This window comes from Diadema setosum, chromosome 11, assembly GCF_964275005.1.
Source record: "Diadema setosum chromosome 11, eeDiaSeto1, whole genome shotgun sequence".
Taxonomy (NCBI): domain Eukaryota; kingdom Metazoa; phylum Echinodermata; class Echinoidea; order Diadematoida; family Diadematidae; genus Diadema; species Diadema setosum.
Genome location: NC_092695.1, coordinates 17,757,573 through 17,774,768, shown reverse-complemented (window position 1 = coordinate 17,774,768; position 17,196 = coordinate 17,757,573). Strand labels below are relative to the sequence as shown.

Sequence of the window (17,196 nt, the reverse complement as noted above, 5' to 3'; positions counted from 1 at the left end):
CCCCCCCCCCCCCCCCCCCCCCCTTTTCCGCAATTTCAGCAAAATAAGAACTCGGCGATACTGAAATTACCCCATCAACGTTAGACGGTGAATCTTCATCATCTTGTACGTAATTGGGATTGTGTGTCGTGCATGTACTGCATGTATGCATGCTATACATTGTGTGTAGTAAAGGTACGGTTTGACCGACGACCCGAAAGCGAGCAGACTGCTGTGTGTAACGTTACATATGGAAGTTTTCGCGTCAAATTCTCCGTATTTGGAAATCATGATGTCGATATCGCCACCATTCAGGACTAAAAAACTTTAGAGGCAATCTGGAAATACGGGAAAATTGCATATTTATGGAAGGAATCATCTCGAGGCTTTGGTCAGTACGCGGAATAACATCTCCGATCGTCCCCTCCGCTTCGCTTTCTTCGGTCAAGAAGCTACATGCACTGGTGGATTCTGAGACTAGCTAACACGTTAGTTGTACGGCGTACTACTCGTATCAACAGAGAAAACAAGGTCTATTCACTGTGTGTGGTTTCATGCGGCTCTTTGATTGAGCTCTGCAAGATGCGCACAAGCGAATGAGTGATCGGGATCGGGAGAACTCAACGAAAGTGCATTAATCGAAGCGCCTCTTTCTTTCTTTCTCAGCAGCTTCATTGTTTTTAAAAATGGATAGTAAGTAAGATGACAGCTTATCATGCTCTCATCAATCTATTGTTTATGTATGATCCAGCCAACGACAGCTGCCTCTGTCTAACGTTAATAAATTTAGGCACCCTACTTTACTAATCTGCTGGAGCTTATGGAGCTAATCAGTTTCAAATGTGTATCTTACTATTCTTTGACTTAAAATTAAATTTACCGTACGGAGTAGTAAAGTGTAACGTTAGTAGTAGGCCTACACTGTAGTAGTAGACTCTAACAATTAGAACTTCGAAGTTGGCGTTGGCCTAATTAGAATTTAGAAAATTTAAATTGTTTTCAAATCGTGATTACTGGTAGTGGTACAACATTGTAGTTGCAGACCACACTACCAATGGTATGTAACTGCACATGTACCAACACAGGTTTGGGTATGTGGAACGTGCATTGAGACATACGTGTACTATATTAGAAGGTCAGCTTGTGGAATTGAACGGCGTAGAGTCAGTGCACCAGTTATTCTGACATTTTCTTCAATATAAACTGAGGAGATGCAATCAAGTGTTGAACATGGACTCAGTAGTTCCTTTTCTGAAAAAGTGATAATTTTTTAATCCATGTTGATGTAATAGAAAAAAAATTGTTACATTACCGTAAAGATCTAGTTTTACATGTTTTGTGAATGATAATACATGTGTACATGTCCAACATATGTTTAGCTCCTTTGAATGTTTAAATGTCACTGTATAAATGCTGCTTCATCATCATCATTATCAAAGGGATAATCTCACTTGTAAACTACTATCATTTTACTACCATGAATGATCATTCCAATGTGTGTTTTTTGTATGTTTTTTTTTTTTTGTTGAAGAAGGGGCAAATACTGTATGTGGCTTAGTGCACAAATCTCACATTTAATCAATCTAGGCAAAGAGAACTGTCATTAATACATGTGTGTATACCCTGGTGGTTGACATTCCCTTCATTAGAGGTCATTTCTTTAGTCAAACCAGTATTGAAAGTTGTTTTGAACCATTAATGTCTCTCATTGTACACTGGCAGGGGGATGGAGTTAGAATTTCTGAATGCCATCCTACAATATACCTGCATTGATAATGGGAGTCTGTTTAAGACAGGGATGGGATACAAGCTCTTCAGGTGTTACAAGAACAATGAAACCATTCACAACAACCACACTTCACAACCACCCAAGCAATAACCTGGCTGGAGGGTACTTCCCTTAAGACAATGCCCCCTCCTGGCCATTCGAGAGCAGGCCAATAAATTGCCCTTCATTATTGGAGTAGGGATAATTGGCTGCAGTGTAATTGTTCCAGTGGGTCATTGTTCTGCAAGGAGACTGGTAAATTGGATCATTAGTTACAGTGTATGGGATGGGCAAAGGGAGTAGTAGGCCTGGAATCCTATGACCAAGTGTTATTTGTTGAAATGATTTGCTGTCATCATTTTCTTTTCTTTTTTTTTTTAAATTCCAGTTGCAGATCCTCACTTGGATCCAGACCATTTCTTCACTGCCCCATTTGACAGTGAAAATTTTGGTCCTTCTACAAGCAAACTGCAACATTTGATGCAGGTAAGCCCAATCTTTTACCATGTCCTGTCCCTGTCTCAAAATATCATTGCTCTTTCTTTGTGTTCACTGTATATGAAGTTATCGCCATTTATTTGACGGAAAGATCGGTCTGTATCTGGTCGTCGGGGAAATGTTCCGCGGAGACTGCGTCTGGCTTCACAGATCCCCTCCTTAGGTGTCTACGGAGGAGAGTGATAACATAAAAAAATAAAAATAAAAGACTCCTCCGGACAGACGGATCTTTCTAGGTCTAACCATTTACAGTATATGCTATCATGGATAATTCATGCTACTTAACCCCATCTGGAACTAGTGGATGCTTTATGAGACCTCTTCCAATGACTTGAATTATAGCCTTGGCACCTCAAGTAACTTCAGCACCATAAAAAAGCAATTCAACAAAGACCATGTTTAAAGGTTAGATGATATTATTATTATGTTGATGCAGTCTCCTTACACAAACCTGAATTTCACTATGAATTCACTGCAAAGTAATGGTCCATAATAATGATAATGATGATGGTGATGATGAGGATGATGGTGATGATCGTGATGATGATGATGATGATGATGTTGATAGTATGATGATGTTGATGATGATGACGAGGATGATGATGTCGTCTTTATCCAGGGTAGCCTCTTCTGTGTTGCCACTGTTCTACCAGAGGGCCCTGCCATTATTAATCTCAATATTATATCAGATATGCCCACCCCCTTCCTCCCCCAAAGAAAAAGCAACAAACAGTGGTTCTCTTTCATGATTTCACACCCCTGTCATTGGTACGCTTTAGTACGAAAGAGGGTCATTTTTGTTATTCACTCTCAGCTTGATTTTGTAAGAAGTTCTAGGTCCACTCTTCTTTTATCTTGTCTGTGATAATGACTTTCATTAGGCCAAGTGAAAAAAGAAACCAGTTTCTCGTCCTCGCGCGCATCGATTTTGGCCGCCGCATCGATTTTTTTACTATTTACTATTTTCAAAATGGCGCTGAAAATACCAAAAAATTCACTAATTCTTGTCCCAGCCCGCTCCCCGCCGGCATCGATTTTCAGTTGCCGAATCGACTTTTTTGATATTTACTATTTTTTCGGCCGCCGAAAAAAAGGAAATTGACAATAATATTCACCTACCAATGGTGATGTCTCATTTCTAATTACGCCTTGCGTCCTCTACTTAGCTGTAGTACAGCTGTAGCTTCTGTAGTGCGTATGTAATAACGCATGCATTTCACACTGCTCCACAAAGCAGTCGAACTGTAGTTGGATGGGCGGGCCGCGGGCGGGCCTGGGCTGTGATGTACAGCGCACTCGGTACGTTGTGAACGCGATAGCGGCAACATTTTTGCGAACAATCGCTGATGTTCCACGCGTATTTCGCGCATTGTTCGTATTTTTCCCCGTTTCTCATATTTTAAGCGGATGAATTGTACTGTACAAATGCTTGTGAGGATTGTATGGAGTTTGTATACATTTTCCTGTCATTGTGACTATGTGCATGTGCGTGCAGTGTCGGAAGGTACGGTAATGCAGTGGCCGTGCCGCACCGTTTATTGGCAAAGTGTGCGTGTCTGTAGCTGTGTAGAGGCCCGTACACTCTGCTCTGTAACGTTGCATCTGACGGCGATGTATTGTTAGATTTTGAAGATAAAATGAATGCGCTTTTCCAGCAAATGTAGAATTATTAAATGGGTGTATCTACAAAATATATAACTTTTCCACGGATTCTGGTTTGTCTCGTATTTCTGCGGGATACTTTTCTTTACGATGTAAATTCACGGACACGGCCGTGAGTCGTATCATCTGTAGTGTGGTAGGCCTATACAATCATTCATCATCCAAATGATGAGTGATTATCAAATGTCTTTTTAGAACATGAAGAAACATCTTTAAATGTTTAATGCCCTAATGCCATATCGGTATCATTTTGACATCCATCTGCAATTGTACAAGCCAGTTTCCAGTTGAATGTGCTACAATTGTACTGTGAAGGAATGCAGATACATACCAGCTGTGTGGACACAAAAAGTCACAAACACCAATGATAAATAAAGCAGTGTTTTGAATATCATGGAATTTATTTCAGTCGTACATTTGTTGAAAGACATGTTTTATACCTGTTTCAATTAATAGCACAATACATCAGAATTGCAAACTTGTACACTGGTATCAGAAATGCCATTACAACACTAATACCAGTTTTAAGATGGTCATTTTCCCTTGACATCTGTAGTGGAAAGAAAAAGCAAATTCTGCATGCATGAAGTTTCTTTTCAAGTATGGTACATATATGGGCAATTCCACGGTAACTAGGACACAGGTGCCAAAAATTCAAAATGATATTTGTTTCAAACACCATACATTTTCAGACAGTACTTGAGTTGAAGTTTTAAGAATCATTATGTTTTTCAATAAAAGCAGCCATTTTGATTTTCAAAATGGCTGCCAAAATATGCCTATAACTCAATGGTGAAAAGAGTGTATTGTCGCATAACTTACTCTCTGTATATCCACTTTATTAGTACTCTAAACAACTATCTTTCATATGTATGCAGTTACCAGAGAAGTCTTTTACCACATGATAGAAAAAAAAGCTGGTAGCTTTAAAGAATTTGATAAAAACTGTTAATTACTTTGATAATGATGGATGTAACGTCAGTTACCAAAAACAAGGAATTTTTAAGTTTATTCATCAAAGGAAGTGAGCTGTATGATGTAACTTGGGATTTCTAATGTATGCCCATATGCCTTTATTTCAATACCAGAAATAAGGATACTTGGCATACTGGAGAGTCAAAATGAACACTACAAAATGTGTAACGTCAGTTACCGAAACGTCATACACAAGTATGTAACGTCAGTTACCATGACAGTAATTATAACTGAGGCAAATTTTTTGACTTTTGGCCATTTCAATACATCTGGGAAGTCTACTTACAACAAAGAGCAGCAATCCCTTTCATAGGAAGTGATGTCTTTACCATGGTATGTCCATGGATATATATTTTTTTTTATTTCATATCATTTCTAAATTCATTTGTTCATTCATTTACCATGATTATCTTTTTTTTTGGGGGGGGGGGGAGCTTGAGCTTTCGATTTTTGATTCAGCACAAGTTTAAGGTTAAATCATCTGGAAGTTTAGTTTGCCACATGCAGTATATGCACTCAAATTAGTACATTCCCAGTCCTACGGGATGATAAAGCTACCAAAGTTTGTAGGCCTAATCAGTGACATGATTGCATGTTAACCACATTTTCTATAAAATAAAAAAATAAAAAAAAGCAAAAAAAAAACCAAAAAAAAAAACTTCTGCACAGCTGTATACCAACAGTTTAACAATCTTCACCAATGTTTGCTTTCGCTGGCATTTTTCTTTTTTTTTCAGGAAGCTTAGTCAAGTTTCTACATGTACCTCAAGGCAAATGCACAAACAGATATTTCTTCTCTTGCACTTTAAATGTGTGGTGTAGTTAACATGGCTCATCTTGTATTATATGGTACGTAAGGCATGTACTCATTATTGTTTGAAACTTAACACTGATGTTGCTCAAAGTGAGAGAGGATTCTATAGGGTTGAAAAAAAATTGTTCATACAGTGTGTATTTGTTGATTACTTTATTCTATTCATGCAGGGACATTTTGTAATACAACACATGATAATTATGAACAGGAAGAGTTTTTTATATTGATTTTAGTATTCTTTCATTGCAAAGTCCGATTTCTTGGTATCTCGAATGTATTTGCAAGCCGTGATATATCAGTGAAAAGGAAAAGAAAAACAGTTAAATTACTTCTAGCTAGGAATAAAACAATAATGCTCTTTTGACCAAAAAAGCATTTATTTTTCTTCTTCACAGAGAAATATTAAAAGTGCGACACTTTTCATTTAAATCAATTGATGATGGAGATCATCGGGAGTAAAATAAAGAAAAGAAGGAGAAATATATCACAATAGATTTCATACATATTTATGCATATTTATGAGTTGATACGTTTTTTCCCCCATGACCTGGGATATTTTTTTCAAGCACAAAAATATCCATGTTTTGTGTAGTACTACAAGGTATTATGGGTGGAGCACTCTATGTAGATAAAAACTTTCCTGTTCATTAAAAAACAAACAAACAAACAAACAAAAAAGCCCTTAGTCATGTCAATATATTTATACTTGCTTAACTGCTTAATCTATTAATGGCTCTGTGTAATCATAGATGTTGAATAAAAATTAAATCTTCAGACAAATGTCAAGAAATATCCTCTTGTGCATTTACAATATTTTTGCCCAACTGTGCTATGGCATGGGGGGGGGGGGGGGTGCCACCTAAGGGCCAACCCAATATCATTTGTGTCTTTAGATTTTGTTTTAATTTGTTGCTGTAGTTGCCTGGGATTGTCACTGGTACATTGCAGCAGTATAATAACCTGTAAAATAAATTAGTTCTCTGTAAACCCCACGGCAAAGTATGTGTAACGTCAGTTACGTAACGTCAGTTACTGACATGTTTACCTTTAAGTTTTCATAGAACACAAAGAAAATGGACAACTGTTTCATTTCATTGTGTATTTATGACTGATGAACCAAGGTATGACCCCATATCAACCAAATCATTCTGAATGGTCAGAATTATGAAATACCACATAGCTATTCCCAATCATGATTTTGCATGTGTAAACCCTATGGCAAATGTAAGCGTAACGTCAGTTACGTAACATCAGTTACCGTCATGCCTTCACTGAAATTGGCATGGTGGTAAAAGGAGACAACTAAAGTGCACATTATTTTGCACACCTGTTCCTAAGAACCTAGGTGTATTGCCATATTAAACACATAAAGGCTAAAAGTCAGGGACATGAGATATTTCCATTTACATCTACACCATAATTTCCCATGTCTTTTTTCTGTAACGTCAGTTACCGACACATTTTCACTTGCTATGTGATAAGAAATGTAGTTTGAGAGAAAAACTTTCCACCAATTTCTTCATTCTCATGAACTTAGTCATCAATGCTAATTGCAAGCCCAAGGTGCTTTCATTCACAAAACTACAAGGTAAACAATTTCATGAAAATCCTTACGTGTAACGTCAGTTACCGTGGAATTGCCCATATATATTTGTTTGAAAATGCACAGAGTGCAGGCAAGACATACACTTGGGACCTGGTCTCTCATAACACAGCTACCAGAGTGATATTTCATTTCATAAATTGGATATAGAAAATAGTAAAGCCCTCTCTCGTTACCTTTCTCAGAATTACCGGACGAGAAACACATATTACTTTCATTTTGACAATCCTCGAAAAAATAGTAAGATATCAAATAGTAAGGACCTCCCTCATCGCCTTGCTCAAAAAACCCGGACGAGAAACTACTTTCTTTTTTTTACTTGGCCTTATCACATGCCCACCCACCCCAAAGGAAAAAAAAAAAAAAAAAAACTGGCTCTCATTGTTGATTTAACCCTTCCCATCCCAAGTTTTTTTTAAATTTCTTTACCACATAGAAGTACACAATGTATAGTCAGTATTCATTTGTCTATGAGCTCTCTGTCTTGTCTGTCTCTCTTTCCACATGTCTGTCTTACTCTGTTAATGTGTTTTAATTCCTGTTGTCATACATCGTTATTCTGTAAAATGAATGTAAAGAGCTCTGTGAAACTGGCGCTTCATACATGCATGCGTGATTGTGTGTGCCATTTGTGCATTAAATGCACTGTGTTTGAGGTCATGTGGTCTAATGGTCAAATTGTTCAACAGGCAGTCAAACATAGTACAAGTATAAACTGTGATATGGCACTTCACTCTCAAATGTTCTTATTTTTTTCTTCATTATGTGTACACATGAACAGAACAAGTTTTGTGTCTATATGTTTTCAGAAGTTTCCCTCTTCATAGGAAAGGATTCTCCATGTTTGCTGTGCTGATTTATGTCATTTTCTTTGCTTTTACAGAGATCTCACTCTGTGGGATCAAGTCTGTCGACATACACTGGTTCTGCTGCAGCGTCATCGCCAATGGGACAGAGCAGGGAAGACCCCCCAATTTTTCAACCAGGTATGATCTGCTTGAAAGCATGTACCGGTACATGTACACACACATGACACAACAAGCTCAGGATTTCAAAGCCTTGCGTTATAGAGAACCCAAGCACTAGTGCCGAGATTCCATATAAACTACATATGTGAGGAAACCATGTCAACATACCGGTACCCGCTGGCATTGTTCAGGTCTATCATGTATGGAAACAGACAACTGGGGGGGTGAAAAGTAATGCGAGAGGGTTCATCTCCAGCACTCCAAGTGTGAAGTGTGTGTGTGTGTGGGGGGGGGGGGGTGGATGTGGATGTGTTTGTATTGTATTGTATCTGTGTCGATAATTTCATGATAGTTTGTCTGCTAGGTGAGCAATATTTGCCGTAATTTGCTATTTTTGTCTAGATGTCTCTGGCTACATAAACAATCTATCAAGTTATCCACATCTATATGTGACATACTAAAAGAGAGTGTTCAAATATGCATCCATCTGAATTAGTTTGTTTAAAAAAAAAAAAAAAATCCACAAACAATTCAATATTTGTACGTAAGACCCTCATTCGAATCAGTGGATGTCTTGATTGATTCACTGAAATTTTACGCATGCCAAGATCTGGTGGTATGTTTTGAAAGTTCATTGTTGTGATAAAGTGTGACTAGGCTCAAGTGAGGTTCAATGACATTTATTTCCAGCAAATATGAATATACAAGTAAAATAAGGTCAATTTAAAAATGCTTGAGGGACATCTCTAGAAGTGCAAAAACTTGTGACGAGTGTGCCCTTAGCATAAATGAGTAAAATTACATTCAGTAATATGCAGTATTAAAGTAAATCATATAGAAAAAATAAAACTGAGGAACGGACAGAGACAGAGACTACAACTGTAGATAATAACAGAAACAAAGACTGCCATGAAATTTAAAAAAAAATTAAAACTGAACTCAAGGGAAAAGTTTCTAAGAGAATCCTCTCACTATACATGTATTTACTCTCCAAGTATAAAGACATATGTAGTATAAATTTGTACCAAGACGTATTCCAATCATTCTACACCTGAGCAAAGTCCATTACAATGAGATTTTCGTCTTCTGAATTTTTATTGGATGCACACGTGATAATTCTTGAAGGTATAAAAAACAGAAAAGCCTGATTATGTCAATATGAAGAGACTTGTTACAGCCAAATGGAAACAATGAGATGGCCAATGAAAACAAAGCAAATCTTGCCTTACTTTCAGTTGATAATAGTTCTGATGTAATTGTATGTCTGGCTGTATAATGAGAATACAACATGAGAATATCTTGTCTTTCATCATGGAGGTGTATGCCAAAGAGTATGACAATTTTCCTCAAGCTCTCCTCAAACAATATTGTGATTAGATCAAGGAGACATTGCTATCTCTCACTAAGAAGCCAATTACAAGGGAACCATGTGTGCTTTAAGTTAATTCTGTGTGGGTGTGTATGTTTAATGTTTATAAATCTATTGCGTGTGCTTGAGTGTGTTTATGTAGAATGGTTGAATCAAAACAGCTTAACCTATTTTGTCATTTAGAAACATTTTCCACTGATGACACAACCAGCATGGCACAAAATACAACTGATTATTAATGAAATCTACCTTGCACAAATTTATTAATTAGCTTAAAAAAAAATAAAAAAAAGAAGAATAGTACAATTCAATAGTAACTTAACTTGTTTTTGAAAAAAAATGAGGAAAAAATGTTTGTTCATAACTTGTGCAGTGTTAGGGCAGCAGTAATCAGTATTTAGCAAACACTATAAATGTGGGATTTTCATGCATTTTTTGCGCGACATGAAACTACCACGAAAATGTAAGCACACCAATGGGGTGCTTGTCATAGACCCTACATAGAATTACATACTTCATGTTTTCATTCTGCAGAATTTAAAAAAAAAAAATGAAATTCATCTTTACATACACCAAGCCAAGCACGAAATTTAAAAAAAAATTTATTCAGAAATTTCAACTTTTATAATGCATGAAGACCACCAACAGAAAAGACACGTCAGATAATATTTTGGACCAGGAATGGTGGGGGATGGAAAGGGCAGGACACAATTGTACTGCAGTGCCCTGTTAGGGAAACGGAGCTTGAAACTTTATTTTCATCCAATTTTGCACTGGGCAGTATACTGGATGCACTGTAAAAGTGGATATTTTCACGCAACTCATTTTTTACTCTCAGCTGGGTAAGAAGGGTTTGCATGCTTTTAATTCCGCGGAATGAAGACGTCAGCTACTGGAACATATGGCAAGCAAAAATATTTGCATGCTTTTATTTTCGCGCGAGTTTCTGGTTGCGCAAAATGAGCGAAAATTTCAACACCGTGAAAATTTCCACTTTTGCAGTAATGTGTGTCATCAGAATGGATATTTTTTTAAGTTATAATGAGTGTATAGTGCATGCTCAAGGCACAAGTAAATGCACCATGTATATTTGTACAAGAAAAATAAATGTTACCATACAATATCACACAAGAATTCACCAAGTAATAAGCAATATTCTATTCTCTACCCAGGTGGTTCTGTAGGAGGAAATGACTTGACCTCAAACTTCTCCAACCTGCATATCAACCAGGGTCTGGAGGTGAGAAAACTTCCACCATCTTCATTTTGCTGGACGTCTGTGCAATTAGTGAAAATAATTTGCAGCTATACAAAAAGCTCTTACCATTTTACTCCTCATAACTTTATAGCAGTGTGCAATGTTTTAGATCATGTTGCTTTATGAGAATTGCAGGTCTACATGATAAAAGCTTAGTAGAGCATACAGTATACACTGACACTGTATGAGAAAATGAATATAAAATGATAATCATATTAGTTTGCTTATATCTAGAGTACATGTACAAAATGTTTATCAGTTTATTCAGATATATGTCTAAATCATCATGATATGATATGGACTTGCAGATGTGGGATATTTCGACAAATCTGCTGGAATTGTAGGATCACAGCTTACAATCTGTACTTGCATAAACCATAGTTCAATACAGCCCTCTTGAAAATAGATTGCCTTGTGGATGTCCTTTAAAAGGTACATACTGTTTGTATTGGGCTTGCATGCAGGCCAGCTGGTGACATTTTGAATGAGAGTGCTCAACTGATGTGAAAGTCATAGGTCACAGAACTTACATGGAGCTGCTGGAGTCTTTGAGGAAGAAGGACCCTTTACCATTCAGCCCTCTGAATGAATTAAGAATGTCCTGAACAACTTTAACAAAAACAACAGCAACAACAACAACATCAGCAGCAGAAAGCGCAGTTACACTGTATGTGGTTTTCCTGTGACTGCACTGTACCAGTTGATTTTTGCTTTTTAAGGCCATGGACCGACATACTACAATACGACATACGACATTCATCGCTCATTGATAAATTTATGTACCTGTTTCTGTCAAAAGTGACACAATAATACTTTATGCTTCCCTGCTTTGATCTCATCATCACCGCTGACACCCAGTGTGGAAAGAAACAAGACAGTGCTTTGAGAATTATTAAAATATGTGCAAAAGATGATTAAACTCTCTTAAATTGAGAAAAATGCAAAGTGCAGTTGTAGTGTATCTTGGCAAATCATCGCTCAAGCAACTTCATTTGCAATATGGACATACTTTACAAGAGAAGGCAAATATCTTAATTGGTTGATTGTGATTGTATTTTTTTTCCTTTTTTCGCGCTTTGTTTCAGAGTAAACATAGACAGTAACGGTAGACAACATGTACTTGTACATTTATGTCATACCTTTAAAGGGACTGTACAGTACTGGTTGAGGTAAGGGATTCATGTTTTGAACATTTCTAAGTGAGATAATGAGAAACCTCTTATGAAATATGAAAGAGCATGTAATTTCAAGAAGGATTCAACGTTTATTTGATGAAAATTGGTTTTGAAATGGCTGAGATATCCAAAAAAGTGATAATAATAAAAGGCGACAGCCCACAACTAATTAAGATCTCTTTGTTTCACCTTGTTTTTGGATATCAGCCATTTCAAAGCCGATTTTCATCAAATAAACTTTTGATACCCTTTAGAATTGCATGCTCTTTGACATCTCATAGAGTGGTTTCTGAATATCTCGCAAAACGTTAAAAGCTAAATCCTCACCTCAACCAGAACTGTACACACCCTTTAAGCTACATTGTATGTTATATCCGTGTTCGCAAGTGTCCACTTCAGTAACAACCAAATTTGTGACACAAAATCTGTCATGTCTTGAGGTTTGCTGCTCCCAATCGTTAGTGTTTATTCAAAGGCATTTGAGTCTTAAAAGGCATCTCAGCCAAATAAGACTGAAATGAAGGAAATGCCACAGTTCTTTTGTCAGTGATGATGCCCGATGACACAATGGTCATTGTCCAAACATGTGAATGTACTCATTAAGATGCACATAGTATGCTATTTTGTAATCAGTTGGCGATGGTGATGTTGGGATCAAAGAAAGACCTCTGTTCATGGTCCATATACATGTGTAGTACTCTGCGACTAGGTCCAGGGTAAGGCATTAGGGAGCTTTAGATTTGCGGCGCGGACATTTGAGACGACGAGTGCGTTGGACGTTCTTCTCTCTCCCTGCGTCGTGCTGAAAAGTAGCTTTAGATTACGCTGGGACGCAACCTATAAAAAATAAAATGGCGCCCCATGTGATGGGTGCATGAAGTAGCTCTGTACGCCGTGAATTGAGCAGACGTAAAAATAGCCCAGAATGCGTAGTGAAAAACCCAGACGATGCAAGCAATAAATCGATCGACTTGATGCGCGTTTTTGCGCATGCTCAGAACGTGTTTTTTTCCTCTGACCTCTGAATGTTTCCGTCACGAAAATCTAAAGCTCCCTATTATGTGCTCCAAATCCTAATTTATACTGTTCACACCTGTTTATGATTAGCATATTATGTTTCTTTATGTTCAGAGCTGACTTATTCACAAACAGCCGTTTGCTCCTGACGACTGCATTTAGGTGGAAGGAAAAGAGAAGTGGATATTATTGATTTCATTCACCAAGCATTTCATTGTAATGGAGTTTGAGATGTGGGGACGGTGCTCTACGTGTACACTTGAACCTCTCGTATCCGGACAAGTCGGGACCGGGCTCATCCGGATAAGGGATTTGGCCGGATACGGGAGACTCAATGCTTTATACATGTACATGTACATATACATACGCATGTACTGATGTAGCCCATTGTAGTACCACATGTAGTAATGTGTATACTGCAACCTTTTCATTGTTACATTTGGGGATGTTTGGGGATGTTGAAATGTCTGGAGGTACGCAATTTGGAAGGAAATTTGATGTAATGTACTATGTTAATCATGTTGGAAGTAATATGTAATTCATGTGTGTTTGGTTAGGAGTTGTCAAGGAGTTGGGAACCCCCCTTTCCTCCCGTAATTATTTTTAAAAAATCACGGCGAGATTGCGTCCGTATAATAGAGGGATCCGGATAAAGGGAGGCCGGATAAGAGAGGTTCAACTGTACATTGTAGTTGGCCCTTTTATGATGGCTGAGTGAGCAGATGTGTTTCCTATCATGTGTGATGTATGCATACATGGAGAGCATGTGTGACTTTTATGTGTGTGTCTGTTAGAGGGGTCCTACTCAGGAATACATGAATGGACTCCAAAGTGTTACTGCGCTTAGAAACATTGTAATAAGCGCTTTATAAGTGATATTTATTATTATTATTATTATTATTATTATTATTATTATTATTATTATTATTATTACTGCAAGAATGATGTGATACAGATTGAAACAGCATCTTCCATTCATCATATTATACTACAACAATTAGATTGTCTCTTTTTGAAAGTATATTGATATTTTTCCTTTTGATTGTCATTTGTTGGAGTTGTGGTATTGAATCACCTAAAAGTGGTGTGATAAAATGTGCACTTCATGCTTTATTTGCAGCAGAATACAGTTTGTACATTGCCTCAAACAAACCATGCTTTATTGCACAGACTTTCAAATAATTTGTCTCTGAATTGCATAGATTTTCAAATAATTTGGCTCTGACAGTGAGGCTTCTGTCCTGTTAATAGAGGCATGTGTCTGTTTGGTAGACTGTACAGATCAGTCTGTTATGCAAGTTATCAACAGGTTATCAACAGGGTACCAACAGGGTTCTAAAGTGTCATCTTCCATCAGAGTTGAATGTTGTTAAAATTCCTTAGAAATGACGGTATCTGTAGAGAACCGAGTGTACTGGGCATGCACCTGTGCATTATGTGAGCTGGGTTCGCAGCATAGATATATATAGATGTATGTATGCTGTATGTACTCCACATGCTGGGACTTGCATGACAGGTGCATTAATGTGTGAGACTTTGTCGTATAAAGTTTGTGTATTTCCAGTGTATTTAGAGTGAATACATACATGGTCAAAAATGTTGTACAACATCATTTTAAGTAAGGTATTTACCATCACAATTGTTTTTCCCTCAGTGCTGTGAAGGATATTCAGTTTATAGCGAGCTGATAGGGCCTCATGTGTACCCCCTCTTTCTTTTTTTTCTTTTTTTTTTTTTTTTTTTTTTGGTTACAATATACAAATGTACAATGTACACTATGTGTATCATAAATCAACTTTTTATTTATTTCTTTGTTGGTCAATTGTTTACTCAGTACATGTTGTGTATAACAAATTTCCCATGTCTTTGTATACAGTGCAGGCTCTTTAAAAGGCTTAGCTTCATGGTACTTGTTTCAAGTCATGTGTCTAAGTCATGTTTAACAGCAGTTGTGTTGGGGAGAGAATGAAGAGCATTCCAATAGCAAATAGAAAACCACCTGTAATAGTAAACTGTAGGCAGGTATTGCAAAAAAATACATGTTTGTTTATACCTGTAGCTGTATATTTTAGTGAGTGTCATTTTGCACAAGCTGTGGACATACAAAAACTCTCCATGAAGCAAAAAGGCCTGTTAGTATTCTCAGCACTTGATTCAGAAATCAATCAGCATCAGCCTCCTGGGGTAGTGTATGTACAATAGTGTATGTACATTGTACATACGCACTACAATGTGTGGATGTGTCCTTGATAGTAAATTAAAGCGTAAGGGGCAATGTGTGTACATAGTACCTGTATGCGTGCACAGTGGTGCTGCAGTCTATATACATGCGCAACAGTGTTTGAACATTTGCCTCTGGCTCCAGCTCATTTGGTGTTGATTGTTCCATGGATTGGATCCTCTGTGGCTTGTGTTTAATTGACACCTGCAGTGATTCAGAACTGCTAATGCAATCAAACCAGTTCTTTGTAATCTTACATGTCATATATACTGTTTAGTAGTAGGATGTGAACAATATAGCTACATGATTGGTGATGACAGTCATTGAAGACATTTGGTCTCTGTAGTCATCAAACCTGTATTGGTCACTACTAGTGGACAGTGACCATCCTGTTGACAATGAAGACCACTTACAGCCAATATTTAGTGCGTCATAACTGTTGCAGAAAATATAGGCATATAGGCATACTGTACTGTACAGCAACTCGTTTCCAATGGCAACCTGCCTACAGTAGAGTTTTGCATGCATGTCAATATTGTGCTAAGCCTTAATGTAAGAGTGATGTGCACTCGATCCTGGGTAAGTACGTAGTTGTACAAGGTCATGGCATTTCAATCCACATGAAAATACGTTATTACATTGTATTTTCACATGCATAATGGGATACAGAGCTGAGCAAAATACCTGTACAACAGTGTATCAACCATACTGAATATGTCAAGTATTTAATTCTCACTGCCAGATCGTAGTCATACTGGTGTAAAAATCATGATCTTGAAGTAAATGCAAGGCACTTTTTTCTTAAAGTTTCTTTTTGATTTACAAGTATTACATCACTAATTTGATATCGAGTAATTACTGCAGTACTACTTCAGCACTTTGAAATCAAATGGCTAAAAAAGAAATCTTACCAAGACTGGGATACACTATAAACCAGGCACAAAGAAATACTCTTGAAGTGGCTACTGTTTTCTTTGTCCCAATTCATTTTGTTTTTCTGGTCTTTTCTTTTCCACCCCCTGTATGTATGATATACAGTATAAGCTTGTCATGAAAGTGCTTAATTCAACTTCAGTAAATCAGATACACATACATTGCACATGAACAAGATTCTACAAGCCACAAGTGTGAGTTGCTGCTCCCCCCATCTGTACTTTCTTTCTTTCTTTCTTTCTTTCTTCATCATTTTACTTTAATAACCTTCCTTGAACATATGCCCAGCAAGTTGTCTCATTAAAGGTAGGGAATCCCATTTGCATGCCTTAAATGAAGAGTTGTATAAACACAGTGGTATGTTGAAGAGAGTATCATTTTAGAAACTCCCATGAAGTATTGAAAGTGGAAGGTAACATTTAGTACATTTTTATTGACCGTTAGATTTTGAATTGAATTTTTTTCGGGGCTCACCGTAAATTCCAGTACATTACTAGGCTACCTTTGCAGACCCATGCACTGTATGTGTGTCCATCATGTATATTTTGTGAATAAAGTTCATCAAAACTTACAAACATTCCTATATGCATTCTTGCCACACACTCTATATGTTATTACATCAGCTCTTATACTTTTAGATTTGTGTTTATAGATAAAAAATACAGAAGACTGCAACAAAAAGGCTCAAGTGTGGCTGACACACAGAACTACTGAGTAGTTGAGTTTTGTGCATTGTTCAAATTGTAGATAACTGTTGACTTCCAAATTTCTAAGCAGTGGCCTAAACAAGTCCACTGAGGTTCATATTTAATGTTTTGCTGCATTTTAGGAGTTCTCTAAAAGGTATCCCCTACCTTTAAATTCAAAGCCTTGAATGCCATTTTGCAGCAGTATGAAAGAGATGCCTGCACAATATGGAAAAAACAACAACATTCAACTATGAATGCATATAGGAT

General features: G+C 37.2%; 1 protein-coding gene across 1 annotated transcript in view; it reads left to right on the top strand.

The window, feature by feature from the left end:
- Nucleotides 1–2,128: 2,128 nt before the first annotated feature.
- The window catches only part of LOC140235325 (PAN2-PAN3 deadenylation complex subunit pan3-like), a gene marked incomplete at its 5' end in the record, with an annotated part of 41,319 nt that continues 26,251 nt past the window's right edge, over nucleotides 2,129–17,196 (top strand). The window contains 3 exons of the mRNA XM_072315349.1: nucleotides 2,129–2,233; nucleotides 8,183–8,285; nucleotides 10,809–10,876. Of these exons, the coding sequence (XP_072171450.1) occupies nucleotides 2,129–2,233; nucleotides 8,183–8,285; nucleotides 10,809–10,876 (276 nt within the window). The remainder of the gene's footprint in view (nucleotides 2,234–8,182; nucleotides 8,286–10,808; nucleotides 10,877–17,196) is intronic.